The sequence below is a fragment of the Lineus longissimus genome, chromosome 8 (genome assembly GCF_910592395.1).
Source record: "Lineus longissimus chromosome 8, tnLinLong1.2, whole genome shotgun sequence".
In the NCBI taxonomy this organism is placed as follows: domain Eukaryota; kingdom Metazoa; phylum Nemertea; class Pilidiophora; order Heteronemertea; family Lineidae; genus Lineus; species Lineus longissimus.
Window position 1 is genome coordinate 10003714 of NC_088315.1, and position 22421 is coordinate 10026134.

The 22421-nt window shown below is 40.2% G+C and overlaps 1 protein-coding gene across 10 annotated transcripts in view; it reads left to right on the forward strand.

The window, feature by feature from the left end:
* The window catches only part of LOC135492583 (epidermal growth factor receptor kinase substrate 8-like), an 82652-nt gene that overhangs the window by 20477 nt on the left and 39754 nt on the right, over positions 1-22421 (forward strand). For 8 of the 10 annotated variants that reach the window (XM_064779130.1, XM_064779127.1, XM_064779129.1 and 5 more), the window contains 13 exons: positions 2137-2198; positions 7868-7936; positions 8176-8303; positions 9008-9178; positions 9709-9764; positions 10137-10264; positions 10547-10644; positions 12964-13102; positions 14858-14914; positions 19665-19753; positions 20393-20803; positions 21128-21336; positions 22014-22197. In XM_064779130.1, the coding sequence (XP_064635200.1) occupies positions 2137-2198; positions 7868-7936; positions 8176-8303; positions 9008-9178; positions 9709-9764; positions 10137-10264; positions 10547-10644; positions 12964-13102; positions 14858-14914; positions 19665-19753; positions 20393-20803; positions 21128-21336; positions 22014-22197 (1801 nt within the window). Of the gene's footprint in view, positions 1-2136; positions 2199-7867; positions 7937-8175; positions 8304-9007; positions 9179-9708; positions 9765-10136; positions 10265-10546; positions 10645-12963; positions 13103-13558; positions 13613-14857; positions 14915-19664; positions 19754-20392; positions 20804-21127; positions 21337-22013; positions 22198-22421 lie in introns of all 10 variants that reach the window. The other 2 variants (XM_064779128.1, XM_064779133.1) reach the window with 2 other exon arrangements.

Below are 22421 nucleotides of genomic sequence, written 5' to 3' on the forward strand. Positions count from 1 at the left end.
CTTGTTTTATTTAATCTTAATATACCCAACCTTATAGCTTTTGATACAATAGAACCTCTCTATTAAGGACACCCTCGGGACTGACAAGTGCTGTTCTTAATAGGGAGTTGTCCTGATTAGAGAGGTCAAATTGAATGGAAACCACCATTTTGGGACCAAAACTAGTGTCCTTAATAGAGAGGTGTCCGCTAAGGGAGGTTCCACTGTACTTAAATGAATATCAAACTTGCACAAAACGAAGTGACAACACAACAGCATGCTGCTTCAGTATAAAGCTAACCAGAAGTTTGTATAGAACTGTTTGGAAAAATGTTATCAGTATACGAGGTCAGGTATCGAAATATAAACATGATAAAGTGAACCAAGGCCATTAATTTTGATGAAATGGTTGTTTATTGTTATCATTTGATTGTGTATAGGTCTGATGGTTCAGATCCCACTGATTTATGTGGATATGTGGTCGTAATGTCAGTATAATGTCAAAAGTACGAATTTGAAATATTCCTAAAGTACTGATTGAGTGAGGAATTGGCATGGGTGAATTGTTCCATGGAATGATGTGCATTGCCCTTTGGTCCGGTGCATTAGGCTGCAATAAGAGTTCACGTTTTCCCATGTAACGTGCCATTGTTCACATAAAGAATAAACAAGTCCAGAAAGCGGGCTCCGTACGATTCACGATGTCCCTTTTAACCTGTGTGTTTGGTTTTTTCCACTCTAAGTCAGTAACTCTTGACAAGTAAAGCATGACTAGTGACTGTGTGAAATCTGTATAACTTTGGCCATATGTCAGTAAGCTAAACTACATGTATCATCTGCCTTGAGTGCCCCCTGGCGACAGTGGAACATAATTTGTGATACCAAGAATGGCATCCCTTGAACAGATTCGCAGAAACTGCCAACACAATGATACTGTGGAACCTCCCTTAGCGGACACCTCTCTATTAAGGACAACCTCTTTATTAAAGATAGTAGTTTTGGTCCCAAATTGATTGTTTCCATTCAATTTGACCTCTCTAATCAGGACACCTCTTTATTAAGGACAGCACTTGTCAGTCCCGAGGGTGTCCTTAATAGAGAGGTTCTACTGTTTGTTGTGCCACGGAACAGCTGCTGCTGATAGTGTGGTCCATTCACTTGTTAATAGTTGCGGTTCCACTACAGGAAAGTGCGGACTACATCCGAATTAGTTGTGATTCCATTACAGCTAGTCCGGACTAAACAAGTCCGGCTCTCACTAAGAGCGGTCTTATTAAGTGCGGATAGGACAAGCGGATTTAAGCCGAACTTAGAATAGACCCGGATCTAAAGCAGAAATTACCTGTAATGGAACCGCACTGGTCCGGATTAAGATCAAGTTACTAAGTACGGCTACAGGTGGCGTGTCAATGTGAACGTATTGCGCATGAGCGGAAGTGTTGGTTCTGTCAAAACAACACGCGGTATTTCTGTCAACAGGTCAACTCTGATTCGTTCTCATTTCTCATTTCATTATTCAATTCTTAATTTAAGTAAATTCTAGTGCTTTATCCTAACTATGGCTCGCTGTTCATGGACAGAGGTGGAAACCCTCGCGATTCTAACCATTAGGGAGCGTGAGGACATTCAGGCCCAACTAAATGGGACCTGTAAAGACACGAAAGTATATGCTAAAATAGCAAAAGAATTGACTGAACTTGGTCACCCAAAGACCAAGGAGTTTAGCCTAACACGCATAGAGTGGCGCCGCCTGTAGCTGTATCTGTTAACTTACCAATCCTGTAGTCAAACTGCACCACATTCGTTAGTCTGGACTAAGCTAAGTTCGGACCTGATGCGGATGCGATAGAAACGGATCTAAACCCTGTAGTGGAACCAAGACTATTATCTTGCCGTGTGAGGACACTTGCTTCAGTCATTAGATTGATTCGGAGCAACCCGATCGATCCTTCTAATTAAGAATATAAGAGATTATTGTTTCTGTCATTTCCACCTGATGCATCTCTGTTGTGTCGACCTTGACCTCATCTGATGCACAGACCATAGGACTCAGATGCACTATGCAGGAAGCCAGCGTGGAGTGGGCATTCCCATGGCCAAGTTCTCAGAATTGGTGTTCCCTGGGCGTTTTTCATCTGATTTCTCCTCTGATTTCAGCCCGGAATATGGACGGCAAGACTCGAGGACGACATCACATGATAGTTACCCAGGAGAGAGAAGTAGGTATCATTTGTCCTTCATATTGTTAGTGAATTTCCACGTCACTCGCAAGGTTTGCTTTCACAAGGCAAATTGTATTTGTGCATGTAATGTGTTTGATTTGCAAAGAATTTGTAATTTGTCATCTTTATTCGTTGGTAATGTAGTAGCTGACTACTGGGTCTTCCTAGGTAACTAATTTTTAGGTGAATTAGGTAAAGATTTGACCAGTTCTCCGTCGGTTTGTGTTTGCGAAAGTAGCTTTTTGTGCGTCGTCCTTCGGGTACAGTTGTTGAAAATCTTAGGAATGGTTTGAAATGACCTTAGAAGTTACAGCGCACCTGTTGTAAAATTTTATGAAATTATAATGGCATCCATCTTGCATTTCAAAATGGCCACCAAATATGGCACATTTTCGCTTTTATCTATTTGAAACCGTTCCTGAAATTTTCTACCACTGTACCCGAAAGATACATATAAATTATACAAGCCAGCAGACTACAGGATCTATAGACCATCCATAGAAGGTCTCTTCCTATTCTGATCAACTTGCTTTATCAGCCCTAATGCTTGTAGTGTGTTTCACTCCCAACGAAAACCATGTTTTAAAGCAGAAATTTAGACAGCTTGCCAGTATTGTCAACAAATCAATAAAACTAGGCTGATCAATTTCCAAATGGATTGATTAATGACCTTATCATGCCAAACCACTCGTAATTAACCTGAACTTGCTATCTCCAGTACATTGACAACAATGACAAGTCTTGGTTGTTTTGGTCCCAAAATGTTCTAGCTCTGTCCATTATCGAACACTTCAAATCAGTCCTGCGGTCCAAATTTTAATTGTCATACCTATGACGCGCTACCAAGTGCGTAGATCGCGCGTGATTTCACGAAACAGAGATATAAGCGCATCACTGGTGCGTCATTGACGCGAAACTCGCGCGTGCGTTGCGCATCACTGACGCGAAGCAGGATGGATGTCAGTTGTGATGTGGGCTGTAGTTGAAGAGAAGTCAGTGGCATAGTTGTTGGAGTGTCGGGCCACTTATAATCAGGTTCTGTTCGAATCTCCGACGACCATTACTGTTTGAAACCCTTGTCCTTGGGCAAGACACTTGATCTGAATTGCTACTCTCCATCTTGGAGTAAATAGGTAGTTGCTGACTTAGATAGCAATGTGGTTGATCAGTCTTGAGCGCTGAGTATATCATATAGCTCGAACGTGTAATACTCAAATGGAGCTTGAATCATTAATTCAAAGCGTAACAATGTAAAGTGTTTCGAGCGATTGGTACCATGCGCTGTTTAAGTTTCATAGAACAATTTTCATGGCAGAGCTTTTAATGTCTATGCGTGGCCGAAATCCATTTCGAGGAGCAAATAAATTGCTGATTTGAACAGTTCAAAACCGCGGGGAGTTAAGCATTTTCTTGCTGTTCGATGACCACGATGCAGAAAAGCGGTTCCCAAAACACAACGAGATCATTCTTTGGCCGTTCCAAATTCAAAATCTTAAGCTAAATTCTTGGCTTATTCTAACAAGTTATTAAGCCATTGCCTACCATCTTTATCAATCAAAGGTTGAAGCATGAAACTCCAGAACACGCATGAATAATCCATGCGATATTGTTCATGCTAATGTGTTTCTGCCATTGCCAACATATCATCAGGAAATAATAAATGTCGTCAATAAGTGGTATGAATTTGAAGGGAAATTTGCATGCATACTATGAGTGAAATGGTTTGGAGTTATGGTGATGTATGTATTAGTTTGCAGTGAGGTTGCCTGGAGGACTCTGTAGACAATTGAATCTACTATAGGGTCCGTGTACATTCTGTGTACACATATTTTCGTGATTTAAAAAAAAAATTCAATGCTGGGATTTTTGTCAAATTTTGCAGAAGTGTAGTCCTATATCTTGTCAATATCATAAGTGAATTTGAAAAAGTTCCAATGATTCTAAATTGTTTTATTGGCATTTTCATGAGACATGTCAGAATTTGACACAATACGCTGCCGTGTTTACTGCCTATGAGAGAATATCTTGAAAATCTAGAAAATCTAGAAAAGAAGTTCCAATTTCAAAATCGACCTGAATTCTGTTAGTGTTGATATTATTCAAAATCAAAAAAGCCCAAAATGATGTTTGCAAACTAAATACAGTAGAACCTCTCTATTAAGGACAGCAAATAGAGAGGTGTCCTGATTAGAGAGGTCAAATTGAATAGAAACTACCAATTTGGGACCAAAACTAGTGTCCTTAATAGAGAGGTTGTCCTTAATAGAGAGGTGTATGCTAAGGGAGGTTCACTGTAGCTAACAGGCATTCCAGGCGGTATTTAGGCACGACAGGACTTTTTAAGCATTTTATCCCATTATGGTACTAAACAGTTAATAGTGATTTCAGCCGTGGAGTTGTTATTATGTATTGACCATGAAAACGATTATTGAGTGTTATTGGAATACCTTGGAATAATAATAATCAGTGAAATGAGAAGTTGGCTGGAGATCTGCAAGCATATCAGTTCCAACCATTGTGACCTCTAGGTTGGTTTATTTGAATATGCCAACTTGATGGTAGTTATAGATGTTGACAGCGATATCATCTTATGAAACTGGCATATAGAGAAATCGCAGGGTTTCGATTGCAAACACGTGAGTCAAATAATGGTCTGGAGATATATTATAAAACAAAGTCGTCATGATACCTGCATGATTCTTGGTCTAATAAACTTGTGGTGAGTGGCAATTTCATTCATATGGTTGAGCAATGGTTTCAGATTTAAATTATCCTCATCAGTTGCAGGTCATAAAATACCAATATTTACTTCATCAGCTGTGACAGAGAGTATATTGGTACCGTTTTTCTTTGTCTCATATGTGTTTGTGACCGTGTGTCGCGCCACACACAAAATGAACCTTGTTAGGCTAACTGATATATTGCATATATCAGACTTCAGCCTTCAGTCTGAGCCTGGATTCTCTCGGAGAGGTGATTGGCCTTGACTCAGAGAGGTGAAGGTGATTGGCCTTGACTCAGAGAGGTGAAGGTCACTCGGAGGTACATGTAGTTGGCCTTGACTCAGAGAGGCAGTGGTCACTCGGAGAGGTGGTTGGACTAGACTCAGAGAGGTGGAGGTCACTCGGAGAGGTGATTGGCCTTGACTCAGAGAGGTGAAGGTCACTCAGTGAGGTGGTTGGCCTTGACTCAGAGAGGTGGTGGTCACTCGGAGAGGTGGTTGGACTCGACTCAGAGAGGCGGTGGTCCCTCGTAGAGAGGCTTTGCTAATTCTACAGGGTGTTCCAAGTACTAACTAATTACACTTAAATTGATGTTCTTTGCACAACAGGCTTATAGGTTCTGGACTGTGTATAAGATCCCTTTAAGTTATGAAAATTATTTTACGCCTAGCTGGAACAGTCTGTCATACTCCGCTGAAACTTCCTGCTCTGACGTTCTACTATTGAGTGAATATCTAATCTGTTGTTGATAATCATGAGCATGTTGATTACCCAATATGTTTAAAACAGCAACGCCCTGTACAGAACGTCATCTGGCATAGGCCTGTCTACTATCTCACCCTACAAAGGCCCTGTATAACAGTACTAATGCTGTACTGGCTATAGTGTTATAATTGTGATTGCGCAAAACAATACAATAAGCAAACATGCCCTGTTCTGTTTGAACTCTTAAAGGAACAGCAGATGTGTCTTGTCACAGGTTTTTCCAACCAGCTGTCACCACTATATAGTATTGACATGTGCGTGCACGATTGTTTTGATAGTGAGGTGAGGTCTGAGAGGTGAATATGCCAGTGGCAGAGTGCATGTTGTGAACAAGTTCTTTGAAATTATTGATAATATTTGTATTTTAACGCCCATAACCTCTGCATTCTTTAAACAAGTGAATTGGTTTCAAGCAAAAAGCAGCTACTGGCCAAATTAGAATGAAATCACCCCTTTAGCATGTTATAGGGACAACATTGGGATGAAATACAGGTTATCCTTGCCTATAACGTCTTTGGTCGACATTGCAATGAGGCCCGATGGGGTACATAGTAGTAGTTCCTGAATAATCATACGTGACCGAGCGAGACTAGGCCTAGAAGACTCAAAGATCTCTTTGAGTATTCAGACCTACTCCTGATGATACCCCTTTGTGGGCCTAATTAAATGTATGGTACATCTTCAGTTGTACAAGAAGGTATAGAAGACGTTATATGCAAGGATAACCTGTATGTTGGTTTCTATTCCAAACTGTCTTTTACCGTAGCTTCACCAAGGAGAATCATTGACAAAAATCATTGAACTGCAATGAACATGTCACCAGAATGGCATGTAATCATAGGCCTGCATAGAATCCGAAGGCCACAAAATTCATTGCTGCATATGGCCGGGGATGGTGACGAGCAGCTACATCTATCCATATTGCTTGCTAAATCCCATGCCCAAGTTGTCCCTTTAAGGTTTATAGTGAGGATTTCAAACTAAATGCTGCTTTCAGATGCACGTGTTGTTGTATCCAGTCTCGATATTAAAAAAATCCTTTCAAATTTTTGACTATGAGTGACACAGTAACTGTAGAAAACATGTCACTGTGACATGGTTTTAAATTGACTTCATTTGTGTTGTTAACCCTTAATAAATGCCCTAGCTTGCGAGTTTTGACAGCTGCCTGGACAAGACCATTTGCCCCGCCTCCCTTGTACGGAAGTGAATCTCCTCTAAATTTCATGGAGAATAGTGTAACTGGAATGTCAGAGTTGATTGTGTCTAAATTGAAAGTTTAAGAGTTACCTTGAAAATAAATGCAGTTTTCACCAATTGGGATATAAGAGTACTTACCAGGCACTTTTTGCAAACCTGTAATAAGTTTGTCTTGCAAAAATTTTGATTTTTGACCTTGTTTTGGCCCAGGGTGTGAAAATAGTCGATACATTTTGGTCAAAACTAGCCTGCGAATCCCCCTAAAAACAGCTAGAAGAGGCCATTGTGCAGTAGGAGAGATTATAGTCCCTGTCAGTCCAAAGGAATCCATAGCAGTAGAGAGAGGGACATTATAATCATGGTCCACTGCATGTAAAACTATCAAGTGTTTACAGACATTTATTCAAGTAAAAATATTATATCAACGTGTAGGTGGCCGTGGTTTTTTTGGGTGGTGGACGGACTCAGCCCTATTTGTTGACCATGTCTAAAACTGGCCGAGACCTAGTTTCAAGACATGAGGTCGAACCATATAGAATTGAACAATTGAGGTTGATCCAAGAAGGAAAAGAGTCAAATGGAAGTTGTTCATAACTGTGTTTTCGGCTGCATACCAGCTATCCTTGTTGTGTGTGTTTTGAGTCTGTTTTATGTGATATATATTTAAAGGGGGACTATAGGCAGGAGCAGCAGGGTTAAATTGGCTATCCTCGGGTGACTAATATGCAAAGTTAGGGACTAGGTCATGTTTGATTCACCACTAAATATATTCCTCGTCCAGGTGTGAATAGTTTTGATATACTTTGAGAAAGGAGAGACCCCTATGGTGACTTTGGGTACCCTTATCTTGCCTGGCTAGCTGCTGCCTATAGAGTCCCATTAAGGGTAATTGATGCAGTGTCGGAAATGCCCTTCAAATGAGAGATTTCCATTACAGAGACATACAATAATGATTATTAAATTCATGTGTATTTTCAGATGGAGATGCTGAAGGTGTCCAGTATGAAGTTGACCACTTGGCCACATTTACAGTGGGCTCTAAAACAGGTATATAAGGCCAGATCAACTTGATTCTGATGTTAGCTGATCTTTTAACCCAAAGATAAAGATGATGCTGGCAGTTTGATGGTTGTTTGAACATGTGTGAGATTTTATTTCATGCCGAGGGAAAAAAATCAGGTCCATGGTTCACAGCACTTTGCCAGATAGTTGAGTAAATATAGACAAATTTCTGTCCCAGCAAAAACAAAATTTTGTATTTGACCACGTTATTGTTTTCTTGCTAGGATTGCTGCACCCTGAAGATGGCATCCGGAAGCTGAAGTTGATGGACAGTACCACCGGGATCTGGACGATGAGGTGCACATTGATCCTGGAACAAAGGCATATCCTTGTCATTGACAAGCAGCAGTCAGTAAGTAGTATAGGCCTACTTGGCTTTGAAGGCGGCATAAACAAGTGTCTAACTACTTTTTGGATTTGCTTACTTGGATTGTAGCTTTGGCCTGCTGTGGTACTACAGTATAGTTGAACCTCCCCTAGCACACGCCTTTCTATTAAGGATGCCCACTGCATGTGGTACCAAATTGGTTGTTTCCATTGACCTCTGTAATCCGGATACCTTCATATAGAGGATAGCATTTTTCAGACCCAATGGTGTCCTTATGGGATAGGTTCTACTGTAAAGGTTAAGGGTATGGCATCTTAAGCCAAGTCTCGACATGATAGATGCTGTTGCGATTCAAGTGCTGAAAAGGGCAGGGGTACCACACTGCATTTGATTCCTTGACCTCTTGAATCCTAAAACTTAAAAATCCCGACATCCAGGGTGGTCACGTGGTTGCGAAATTGGGTCTGACTTTCACGATGTATAGCGCCCGCATACAACTGCCAAAGTCCGGTACCGAGGCGCCATCTACCAAGGCATGCTCTAACTGACCCTACTGTACATCAAACACGCTAAAACAAACAATAAACTAGTGTCCTAGCTCAAGGGAACAAAAATATCACTGAGACCTGTTGGTCGTTGGGAAAAAATGTTATTTCAAAATGACCGACTGGTCGGTCACAGGATTAAAGAGGTTAATCCAACATCTGATTGTTACTGTTTGATTTCAGGCTGAGATAGAACGATTCCCTCTCTCACTGGTGGTCGACCCGACAGCCATGTATAACAGAGATCGTAAGGAGGTCTACAATAACCTCCTGCTGTTCACCGTCCTGGAGGATCAGAAGAAGAGGTCCACCACACTCACTGAAATGCACATCTTCCAAATCATATCCTCACCTGTAAGTAGTGCTGGAGGCCATCTGATGGTCCCAGTGAAATGACTGCTGAAGTCATTATGCAGATACCAGTGAAGTGAATACTGAAGTTAATGCAATGGTTCCAGTGAAATGAATACTGAAGTTAATGCAATGGTTCCAGTGAAATGAATACTGAAGTTCGTGCAATGGTGCCAGTGAAATGAATACTAAGGTTAATGGACTGGTGCCAGTGTGATGAATACTATAAAGGTTAATGGCGGGTGCCAGTGAAATGAATACAGGAGTTAATGCGATGGTACCAGTGAAATGAATACTGAAGTCCTCATGCATTTACCAGTGAAATGAATAATGAAGTTTATGCAATGAATACTGAAATACCGATGGTCCCGGTGGAAAGAATACTGAAGTCAGTGTGGATGGTGCCAGTGAAATGAACACTTAAGCCAGTTTGCTTGTACCAGTGAAATGAATTCTGCAGTAAAATTATCTCGGCAGTTATTGTGATAAAATGAACTCTAATTGAAAACTAAATTCTTTTTCTTCTGTTTCAGGCTCAAGAACTTGTGGATGAAATAAAGAAATTCAGAGAAAGGCTTAAAGAGCCACTGTAAGTTCAACGGAAACTAAGTGTTCAGGTTTATATTCTGAAACAGATACAAAAATGTATATCATTTTGAACTTGATGTCTTGTATCAGATCTACTGGGGTGGATATTGGATTGTTTTATGCGTTTACATGGGGTGAGGCGTTTGGAATCGCTATTTCAAGCCATTCCCAGTGATAAAATGGTCGGCATGGATTATATCAAATGATTAACCATGTAAGGAATCTTTTGATAGTTGCCAAGAGTAAACTTTGTCCCCAGACTGCCTTTGAGAAATGTCTATAATGGCTTTTGTGTCTTACAGTTGAATGGTTTTTACTCACTGTTGCTGTGATAGTGACACTGTAACATTGTCTCGTTTGCCTCTTGTTGCAGTCCGCCTAGTCGAAACCACTACATTCCACCCGCTCCACAAGAACACGCACCGCAGCCACCTGAGAATGGAAACGTCAAAGTCCAGGACCGAGTGTCGAACTTCAATGCAATGGCTGCACAGACCTCAGGTAGGTCACAAAATTCACCTCGGGGAACTTTTCTGAACTTTTGATGAATCACAAGAATGAAAAGGTATGAAAATGTTTGCGGTTTACTGTGTCAAATAGTTGTATCAAGGAGTAGTATCAATGAATAAGTGGTATGAAATAACCAATTTTAGCACTCTGCAAGTGACAGTGAATGGACTATAAAAAATCCCAGACTGGAGGTACCCTAAATTCAAAGCTCCCTGACTTCTTTAGTGATCAATCGCCATTGGTGTTTGTGAACATTTTCCATGTCTATTTCAGATTTACGGCGTGTTGTGGCACGTCCACAGAAACGAAGTTCACTTGGCCGGGATGGTGACGACGACTCCACACTCAGTGAAAAGACAGACAGAGAAGTTGTACGTTTATTTTCTACACGTCTCCTGATATTACCTTACTCCTGGTCTTCTGATTAACTGCCCTCGGCATTGCTTAACTTCAGTGATGGGGCCCAGTATGTCACCTAAAACTCCAAAGGGAACTCCTCAACAGAGTGGATGGGTGGACAGCTCTTATATACTGAGAAATGTGATACACTAAATAGATATCCAGAGCATAACCGTGCAAAAACCTTCCCCTGGTTAACCCTTTCACTGCAGTAGCCATTTTTCGGCCACCGCCGCCGTGTGCTGACAGCCAATACCAGTGATGTACAGTGGAGCTAACTTTTATCGGAACAGTCGAAACTATACAAAGTGTCGCCATCTATACTACTATGATGAAAGTAATGAGTGCGTTAGGCGTGTTTAGAGAGGGTGTGACCATGTGCTGGTCAATTTGTATTTTAGATGGGCATGACGTTCTCTGCACGTCACCCCACGATATGGGACCATGTATATGACGTGCTATGCACCTCACCCGCAGCAAAAGGGTTAACAGTATTTAAAAATGGGGGATGAAAACCCAAGGGAACATGGATAATGTTGTCATTTAGGATATGTTTTCTGTTTGTGTGATACATTTAGGCACAGCTCAGCCAAGTTAAATCATGAGAACTGTTTATAATATGATATCCCAAAAGTGCTTTGATCAGACAAACATGGAAAAGTGCTATATAAGAACTTATGATTATTAATTAACTGCCCTGCAATTTGATATTATCATATCAATGTGTTCAAAAATTTGTTTGACTGTTTTATTGATGTTTCAATTCTAGGCGATTCGGTTTAAAATGTCTGGTAAAAATCGCCCAACGTTATACCGGTACCCTCTTTGCAAGGTACGGCAATGGTTTACATAGGTTTGGGACATAAAAAAATCATAACATGGCGGCCAGGTGGTGACCGTCGGTTACGTCACGTCACGTCACGTGCATCGGCCTTTTTTCTTCACCAGGCACGCTACCACTGAAATCCAGAGAATGTAGGCAGTGTTTTACAAGACCTCTTATCTTTGAAGATATGAGAAATTTTATTTTCATAGTTTATGTATCAATATTTTTATCTGTGAAAATGTCAAGTCTATGTCTCCAGAAGAAAGGAGAAAGAAATCTTGAACGTAAAAATATACGGAGGAATTTTGTGCTGTGACAGAATCTGGTGGTGTCGACAACCGATGTGACATAACTGTTACTCACCACCTGCATTAAGGCCCCACTAACAATAAGCTGACGGAGATATAGGTGCTTCATTCCAAGATGATCATAATAATCTGTCCACTTAATAGCATCATCTTCATTGGGTTTTGTGGCACTTTTGACACATACTGGCATGCACTGTGCTTGAGAAATTGGCATTTGATGATGAATTTAAAAAGAAAGGAAAATCTGGAGCGAAATTTAGGTGCGCCCATTAGCTCAGACATATCAACCCACAAATGCATTTCGGTAAATGAATTGTCAGAAATGAATTTTTAGACAGATCTACATATCTTGGAGAACAAACTCATGCCTTATAGCACCACTACCAAGCCCAAGAAATAAGCCCACCACTGATCATCAAACAAACTAACATTGAAAGAATCGGGACTGATCAGATCAATGATGGGTGAAATTGATGATACACACATTGCATGCTAAACTCGGCACTCGGAACTTCAAACATTGCAAGCAACAAATGGCTCCTTCTAATCGGGAACTAATAAATCCATTAACACAGATAATGCACAAATCTTTTATTGGAAAACAATTCAGGCATTGGCTTAAGCTCAGAACCCAATCTGCAATACCACGTCGAAGTCAAACCAAGTGGACCAGAGTCTACCACATTGACCAAGCTCCTAAGCCAGACGAGTGGCATAGTGGTTGGAGCTCTGTGGTCATGAGTTTAATTTCGGAAGGATCGCAGCTATTTCATCTTTGTGTTCTCGAGCAAGAAACTCAACCCTAAATTGCTTTGTCCTTCAAATGAGACAAAAAACCAAGGCTACTTGTACCTGGCGTCTTTCCCAGGGCAAGCAAAATGCCACAAATAAAAGTGAGAAACATGAGTGCATGTAGCTTGTGGTAGACTCTACCACTGGCCAAAGACAGTGTCACGAGACTATTGACCCGATTGGTGCCGAGTGGCATGCAAAAATGCTCATCCTGACTTTGAGGGGCCATACTTCCTGGAGAATAACACCGCCAAGCATGCCAAGTGCAGAGCAAACACTGAAGATGACCTGGCTTCAAGCACCAGACACGGTTAAGAATACCAGTTTTTGTATCTAATTATTATCACACTTCTTCTTTCCTGCAGCAAATCCTCAATCACTGTTTCGATGATATCGAGAAATTTGTCGGGAGATTGCAAATGGCCGCCGAGTCATATAAAGAGCTTGTGAGGAGGAAGAAGAACCGTGGCAAGAACTCAAAGTCCAAGGGGAAGGTCGTCGGAGGTATGAATTGTTTCTATTCTTGCAAATACTAATATGTTCATGAAAATTTGCTGTTAGATTTCATTAGAAATTCCAGTGTTTGAATGGGTTCCATCAGAAATGAAAGAAGGGTGCGTGTAAGTTTAGAAGTCACATAACCTAATTGTTAACTATGCTGCCTACCAGAAAATAGAGCCTGGGTTTGCATGTCGGGATGAACCGGCGTGATTTTCACGTGTAGATCATCGTCATCAGGAACTAAAATAGCTCCTCACAACACAACAAATGAATATTTGTAAGCGGCTTTCAAAAAAACATAGAGTATGTAAATTGTGACTGGGACTGTAGAAGTAACCTAACAGTGCAGAAAAAGTAGAACACAAAAAGTATTTGGTATAGTTTGATCTAAAAATCTTGATTTGGTGTTCAAATTGTATTCTTTATAAAGTGTTCCAATGCTTTCTGTATCTTTTTAAGAAGAGGGTGTGTCTGCCATTGTGCCTGCTTCTCTAGTGCTCATTGGAGCACAAGGTATATTCATAGCATCTTCTTCCTATAGGTTACATTGTTATTGGTGTATTCCTGCTTATCCCGCTATGTCAGTGTTAGTAAACCACCACAGGAAGCACACCAAATGCAGTTTATGTTGATATGATCGGTCTTCTTGAGATAATGATAATAAAGATAAAAACCATAAACATCATTAACATTTTATACCTCATGCAACTTGATACATTTGGTACAAAGTTCAAAAAGCACCCTGATATCTAATCTGGAGAAGATTTATTATTCTTTCGCTGAACCATTTTAAAATCTTTAAAGTGCACTGCTTTCATCAAAAGCAATATGTTTTAAAATTTATTTACATGTACCGCATACTTTCTTCGGTCATGTTGTAGGTGTAGTTATTAGAGAAAGTGTTTGGAACCATGAAGTTTGGTGTTTGATTCTTCCATGATTCTTTCCTGTTCTTTGATTCTCTACCATGTGCATGTTGAAAGTCCAGTTTTGTCTGTCATCTTCCTGTGAACATGCACACACACACATAGTGTAGTTTCTCCTCGAGAACAGTAATGATTTACAATATGTGAAGGAACTTTTTATTCTGTATGAAAGTCCTGAAAGGCTCTGATATTAGAGTTGTTCAGGGAGATGTCTACTGAGGTTATCATCTTGAGTATCACTCATAGTAGTGCCCAGCAGTAGCCAACCATGGCACCAAAGCTCTTGGGTAACTTGGTTCACTAAAATAAAAAGCAACTTCTGTATTTCTCCCCTCAGTTTGGCTTTAGTTAGAAGATTTATTCAGCATATTTAATTTTGAGCTTTCTGGTAACTGTGAGAAATACATAGTTACTCACTTCCTGCGGAGAGGGCGCTGTTTTTACTCCTCAGAAAACTGTAATGTAATTTTAGTTGGATCCTAAAGTGTACAGAAGTTCAGTTTCTGTTACTGTTGAATAAAGTTTGAAGGTTGTTATCAATTTTCTCTGAAAACTTGTGCTTGAAGCGCAGCGCAATTGAGGGAATAAAATTGCTGCAATATGTGATAAAATTCTGTGCGACAAAAACAAGTGTCTTATCTGCGGGTAAAATTTGTAACAGCTAGGTCTGATATTGACAGCAAGAAGCTGTGATCACCAATTCTTGGTGCAGACTCCTGCAGGTGACAACTGCAGCCAAGTGAATTTTGTCGCATGCGATTGCAGGTTGCAGTGATTAAAATTGCTCATCTGCAGGGCGCTTTAAGCATGTGCTTCATCTTTGTTCTCGTAGGGAACCCATCAAAAAAAGGAGACAATCTGAAGAGCCGACAATTTGCACAGGTGCCAGGTGATTATCACTGCATGACGATCAGTGTTGTTTTTTCCCAAGCAGGCAGTTTGACTGGTTTGCTTTTACAGTGTTTTACAGTGTTTTAGAGTGTTATAGCGCATGGTTCAATTCTCATTCTTCTATCTAGCTTTTGAGTCGCTTCCTGGGTGTTCTTGATTTACTCAGTCAGTGTGTTAAGTTTCTGGTTTCTGTTTGCTTAGAAGTCATTAACTACGGCTGAGCTGTTCATTACTGTGTGGCAACCTTCATCATACAGCATCTTTCCCTTTTATCAGCCTTCGGTGTTCCTGATTAACCTAGTCAGTGTGTTAATTTTTGGCTTCGGTTCGCTTAGAAGTCATTAGCTACGGCCTCGTTCTTGGAGTCAAGCTTGGTGTTCAGTACTGTGTGGCAATCTTCATCATACAGGGTCTTTCCCTTACCGAGTGTGTCCAAATCCAAGTCACCTTTATCAGCCTTGGGTGTTCCTGATTAACCTAGTCAATGTGTTAGTTTCTGGCTTCTGTTTGCGTAGAATACATTAACTACGGCCTTGCACTTGGGAGTTGAGCTTGGTGTTCAGTACTGTGTGGCAGCCTTCATCATACAGGGTCTTTACTTTACTGAGCGTGTCCAAATCCAAATCACTTTTATTGGCCTTGATAGTTCTCTCAAAATTAGTTTGGACCTCGATTAAATTGCAGTCGCAGGTCTCTCTTTTCATTTAGTTCAGGTAGCCATAATTCTACTAAATGAAAATGGACCTACTTGGCATTTACTCCTCAAACAAGGTGGCAGATGTCGCTGTGTTCTTTGACAAAGCCTGACTAACATTCGTGGAAACGCAAGCTGTTTCATGTACATGTAGGTTGTTTTGAAGCTGTGTGAGTCCGTGATATTCATGGATATTATAACTTCATGGTTCTGAGACACAATCTCTGATATGGTTCACTACACATATATATAAATACAACACCTTCATATTTTAAGAAGTTTATGATAATGTCACATTTTGGTTACTAGCTTAAGCTGAAATATCAGTTTAGCTCAAGATAATTTCACATTTTGGTAACAAGATTAAACTAAAATGTTAGTTTAGCCCAAGATAATGTTACATTTTGGTCACTAGATTAAGCTGAAATGTCAGTTTTGCTCAAGATAATTTCACATTTTGGTAACTAGATTGAGCTGAAATGTCAGTTTTGCTCAAGATAATTTCACATTTTGGTAACCAGATTAAGCTGAAATATCAATTTAGCCCAGGATAATGTCACATTTTGGTAACTAGATTAAGCTGAAATGGCAGTTTAGCCCAAGATAATGTGACATTTTGGTTTTTAGCCCAAGGCAGTGTCACATTTTGGCATCAAGATTAATCAGAAGTGTCAGTTATTCCTGCTTCAATCCAAAAACAAAAATACCCAATCAAACAATAACTAATTCTCTAGGGCAAATGATATAAAGGTATGATGAATGGCTATTCTGATGACTGGATGAATATATGATATCAGTTGTGACAGCATGTTGCCAAATTTTTCGAATAGGTATTTTTGATGGAGAGTCAAGTACTGTTTATGTGGTAAAAACACCCTCTTTGAACAAGTCATATTGAAAAGTAGTTCATTGATGCTATTGTGTCCTACCATATAGACAGTGAAGATGTGCAAACATGGTGATGACTCCGTCCCACTCCGTAGTGTAGTTTATTTATGGGCTTTCTCTAAACCCCTTTATTTTTCATGGTCCTATTTTGATAATGTACTTTTCAGAATTTAACTTCTTAGTTTCTGTGACTATGAATTATTAGATGAATGATTTCATGCAGTTTGTGCATGATTGACCAAAGCTCGCATGCATAAGTTTTTCAAGTTTTTCTGGATACCTAAAAGCCTTTGTATTATCAGCTGCATGTATAAAGTGCATAATGATGATGATGATGATGATGATGATGATATTCAAAAGTAATGAAAAATAACAGGCTTGTGAAATAAAAGGGGTTTACAGTATTTTATGTTGCATAGTTCGTTTCGCTTGTGACGGTGCGCACACCTCCCAATTATTTCTTTGTATTGGTCATTGGGTCTTGATGGTTTTATAGTTGCAGATGAGAATAACCTTTATCAGCAGATGGGAGGTAGGCAGAGGGTCCTTGGATGTATTCTCCCCCTGGGCCTCAGTTTAGAATTCCTTTGTTTCTATAGTTTGGCTGAATCCAGGAGATTTTCTTAACATTTTTATGCCGACAGACTATTGTCAGTAACAATATGAATAGAAATGCTTAACCATATCATGTCGCAGACTAAAATGATTTTTTTGTAATGCTTGTGGCAGTGACATACATGCAATAAAGTCAAACCAGTGTGATAGTTTTGTCTCTTGCGATATGTATTGTATGTCTCTGCAATAAAAATCAAGAGTCTGCGGTCTATTAATGATACTTAACTGGGGTATTAGTTGATTACCAAACACTGCAAAGTGCTAGCTAAAATATAGGCCAAAACTGTAGCGGTATAGCCACGGTTTTGGGTGAAATGAAGCTCCACCCATGCTGTGTTGGTAAGACAACTGAGACCGACAGCCCTACGATGTTTGGTGAGACAACCAATACCAGCATTGAGGTATCAATTTCTCTTTCATAACACCTCAAACTTGATATATTTTGGGCATGCCACCAAGAATCTGCGCATTTTTACCAACCAAGGAGTTATGGTTGTCTCACCAAAACCTGTCTGGTCAAAGCAAGGCTAATGCATAATCCATTACAAAAATGACACATTTGTATCAACCAAGGTGTTTTACAAACTGTAATATGGCCTTCTCAATTCCTAAAGTGATTCTAGTTTTAATGAAAAATTTTGAACTCCTGGATCCAACCCATGTATTTCTCACCCTAAGTTGGCAGGTTGGTGACTGTACAAATTGTACAGTTGTTGGCTGTAAACTGAGGATGGAACAGAGTTTTCCCCTTGTGCACTTTCTTTGTGTGCTTCGTTTCTGTGAAGTTCATCTGTTTTTAGCCATTGAATGCTATGGAAAGTTTTGCTGGAGACTTATATGGACTGAGAATATGACAAGAAAGACTGTAAGATATATCGATGTGCAGCATACTCCGACTGTTGATAATGGTCCAATGACAAAAATAACATCGAAAATTGCGAAAAAAGTCTGAGATATGAAAATATGATGACGTTGACAAAATGGGTGATATATTTGTATTTATTAACAATTGATCTGTAGCATTTAATGGTTAAAATCAATTACACATAATTATGCATCCCTAAATAACATGTCATGAGTGCAAGTGTCATGATTAATACATTCAAAGAGGGCGCTTTTCTGCTGTAAAAGTGACTCCCTCTCTGCGTAGGTTATTTTTTAGCAATCCTATGAAAAAGACATGACTTTATCGTGGGAAACCGTTCCAGCTCGTGAACAGAGACATGTTGTTGATTTATCTTATCTTTTAACACTACCCAAAGAAACCTGTTAACCTTTTTGCTGCCGATAAAATGCAAAACTTGCTTTTTTTTCTAGATGGCTCCTTTCTGCTAATTCTCAATCATATGTGCTTGGAAAAGAATTGTCAAGTAGCCATTAAGATTCCCCATCGGCTGGTATGCCTTTTAGAGATAGGAGGCCAGTGAGTGGACGAAGGAATGGGGGTGCAAAACATGTATGCTTGGCCAAAATTGTAAATTCCTCACACTCTTGACTCCAGTGGCCAACCTGAAAAGCCTGTTGCTCAAAAACTACACCTCCTATGGCTATGAGAGAAAGAATTTTTGTCTGCTTACCAATGGTGAAATGGCTTGTTGGTACTACCTTCGTTCCTGAGATATCAATTTTTTCATGAGAAGGTTGATTATCACTTTTGACACAGTCAACCTAAACATTTAGGTCGCCCCTAAAAACATTGTTGATGAAATGAACACATTTCTGGGCACGAGTTGACTCTAGCATTAAACCTATAGCAAAAGTTCAAAATTTGGGCAAGTAGCTACCAGTCTAGGTTCATGTAATTGAAAGCGTCTTGGTAACGACGTGCTACCCTAAAACGGTGCATAGACGCGACTTTGGCAGCGAAAGGCTTAAAACAATCATGCTAACGAATACTTTCAATCCTACACTAACTAGTTATTATCTTCCTGGCTACCATTACTTTAGTTCTCCATTTCTATATATTTTCTATTAGAATTATATTCCCATTTCAATTTTTCTTTAGTTATTTTATTACCAAACCATTTAACTTTGTTTTCCCTCTTTAATCTGAGATAGATGCTGTGAAAGATATAGTGTACTTTGTCAGCATCTTAAATTTCTGACTCCCTTACATACATATATTCTATCTTGCCTTGTCTTGTTAGTTAGTTTTGGCAATTGCTATTGTTCTGTTGTGATGCAGGCTGAAAATCAATTTTTTCTAAGTCCAAAGATGTCCGATAAATAGCTTGCTCTAGGCCATGCAGTCGGTATCAAAAATCGCAAAAAACTTTGTTGTGATAATGCCACTTGCTACCTTTCTGGGAGCATTGCTGGTTGGCTCAAGTATTCTGTTCATCGTAACAGTCTTCTAATAATGTAACACCCACAGAATAAGAATTAATGCTTAATAATACTCTTATCCGTAACCTATTTGGAAGAAGTTGATATTAGATTTCATGTTCAGTACATCTCTATGATAACCTTCATAATCCTTGTAAATGGACTTTTCCTCTGAATATTCATCGAGATGTTTAAATCCATTGTATTTTTTCTTGTGCTCTTTCAGATGGTATGCTTGGTATGAGAGCAAGACCACCTCCACTTGAAGATTTCGTTGATATATTCAAAAAGTTCAAGTTGGCCTTCAACTTATTGGTAAGGAATCTCTATTGAGTTAGACCTTTCAGTCACCACGCGTAATCAAAATGGAGGAAAATGAATTACATGTCTTTAGCTAAATGGACCGCACGTCTGAATGCATTTCACATTCCCTCCATAAGCTTGTGTTCATGTAGTGTAGTTGTTACTTTAGGCCTCGTTGAAAATGACCGAAGTCAGATTCTCCTCTGTTGCATTCCATTGGTGCAGCGACAGGCTTTGTCGAGCTTGACCTTAAAAATACTCGGTTGAAACCTGCAGTTGACAATAAACGAAAGTGTCTTTTGTTCCTGTGTGGTGGATATATTTCTTGCTGAACCAGTGAAAACGATTGGAGCCTCGCCAAAACTTCTGAGGAGTGGCGACTTACTTGTCAAAACAACACTGGGCTAATTGCACTCTTTTAAAGGACCAGTTGAGTAATTAAGGCCATTATAATCAAGCCATCGCTTGCCTAGCCATATTTCAATCATTCTAGAGTATCAGTTCCCATCTCTACTAGATTTTCTGAGACCAAAATCAAAAATACATCAAGAAATAAAAGACTTTCTTAGTGGAACAGGAACAGAAGTGACTTACTGCTACTAAAAAAGTAACAACATTAGTCCTTTAAATGTTTTCATCTCTCAATTCCAGGCTCGACTCCAGCCGTACATTCATGACCCAAATGCTCCAGAATTAATCCACTTCCTTTTCACACCGCTGAGCCTCATCGTGGACGCCAGCAAGGATCCAAACATCGGCATGCTGGACCTCGTCTCGCGAATCGTCTCGCCACTGCTGACCACAGAGAGCAAAGACCTCTTGACTCACTGTCTTTCATCGAAGGAATCGGAATTCTGGATGTCGTTGGGCGAGGCGTGGACGTTAAGCAGAGAACAATGGCATGGCTATGTTCCGCCGTATTATCCCAAATTCTCAGATGGCTGGCAGCCGTATGCCCCTGGATTAAACGATTCGGCGGTGCATGCTGACATTTCTGCGGTCGTGATGCATCAAGCGGCACAAGTGAAGCGGAAGGAGGAAACCGACAAAGCCAGAACTGAGGTTTGTCGTCTTTTATAAATCATACGAATGAAAACGTACAGAGTGCCTTTCCAAGGCCTGACCAAGGCACTACCCAACGAGTAATTTTGAAACGACCAAGTTTTTCGACAACTCTTGAAAATACAGTAGAACCTCTGTACTGAGGACACCATGGGGACTGACAAGTGCTGTCCTTTATAGAGAGGTGTCCTGATTAGATTTGTCAAATTGAATGGATACAAGTTCTCTGTACAGAAGGTGCGAATGTTGGACATGGTTTGAAGATTTTCTTCTCATTTAAAATCTGGGATGACCACATCAATCATGGTAAACATTTCTTTACAGGCTGAGGATCACGTCTTCCAGTACCCCCGTCCAAATGATCGCCAATACAATGACACGGTTTACAAAGAGCAACAGCTGCACCGACGTGAAGAACCTGAGCGTCCATACTCCCCCACACCACCAGCCAATACTCAGCCACCTCGTGATCTGGTCGGGCCGGATCCACGGGTAGCTGGTTACCAAGCTTATGTGGAGAGACATATTGACAGGTTGGTATTAATATTAGGAGACGTTGACGTGAAGCTGGGGCTGGTTGTTAAAAATCAGGATGCAGTGTCGTTAATAGAGAGGTGTCAGTTAAGGGAGGTTCCACTGTATTCATCAAATTTCTTTCAGAATGGCTTTTTATAGCGGTTGTTGCATCTGCATGCTTCATCTTTACCGAATCGCGGTGGAGGGGGAGACATTGGATGGGTATGGCAAACTTGGATTCCAGAAATGTTTTGCACACATTAAATCAACCCAGAAATTATTTGACATCAAATTTTAAAAGGAAGCTCTTGCAGAAAATATGTGCCATGAAAACTTATGGTTGTATCTCACTTATGACGCTGATAACAGATGGGTGTGGCAAACTTGGGGTTCCAACAAGTCAAGTGTTTTGCAAACATTAAATTTACCCATTTGTAGAAATTTTAAAAGGAAGCTCTTGTAGAAAATGTGTGCCATGAAAACTCGGTTAAATCTCACTTATGACGCTGATACCAGATGGATATGGCAAACTTGGGGTTCCAAAAAGTCAAGTGTTTTGCAAACATAAAATCCACCCATTTGTAGGAATTATTCGACATCAAATCTTCAAAGGAAGCTCGTGCAGAAAATGTGTGCCATGAAAACTTCTCGGTTATATCTCACTTATGACGCTGATACATTTGTATCGTTTCAGAAACCTCGCGGTACAAGAAGACGCACAGCGAGGTCTGCTTGACACGGATATGGCATGGGATGAGCGACAGCGACAGTTCTACCGGGAGCTCCGGGGGAGGAACGCCAGGATATACGAAGTAATCCATGAGAGGACAGGCAGAAATGCCAAGGAATTGACCGTGGCGAAAGGAGAGGTCCTCGAGGTAGGTTGTGATCTGTAGTTACAGTATAGTAGAACCTCTCTATTAAGGACACCCATGGGACTTACAAGTGCTCTCCTTAATAGAGAGGTGTCCTGATTAGAGAGGTCAAATTGAAAGGAAATAATCAATTTGGGACCAAAACAAGTGTCCGTAAATGAGAGGTGTCCACTAAGGGAGGTTCCACTGTATTTGATTGAGAGCAACTCGTACTTTACAGGGTGGCT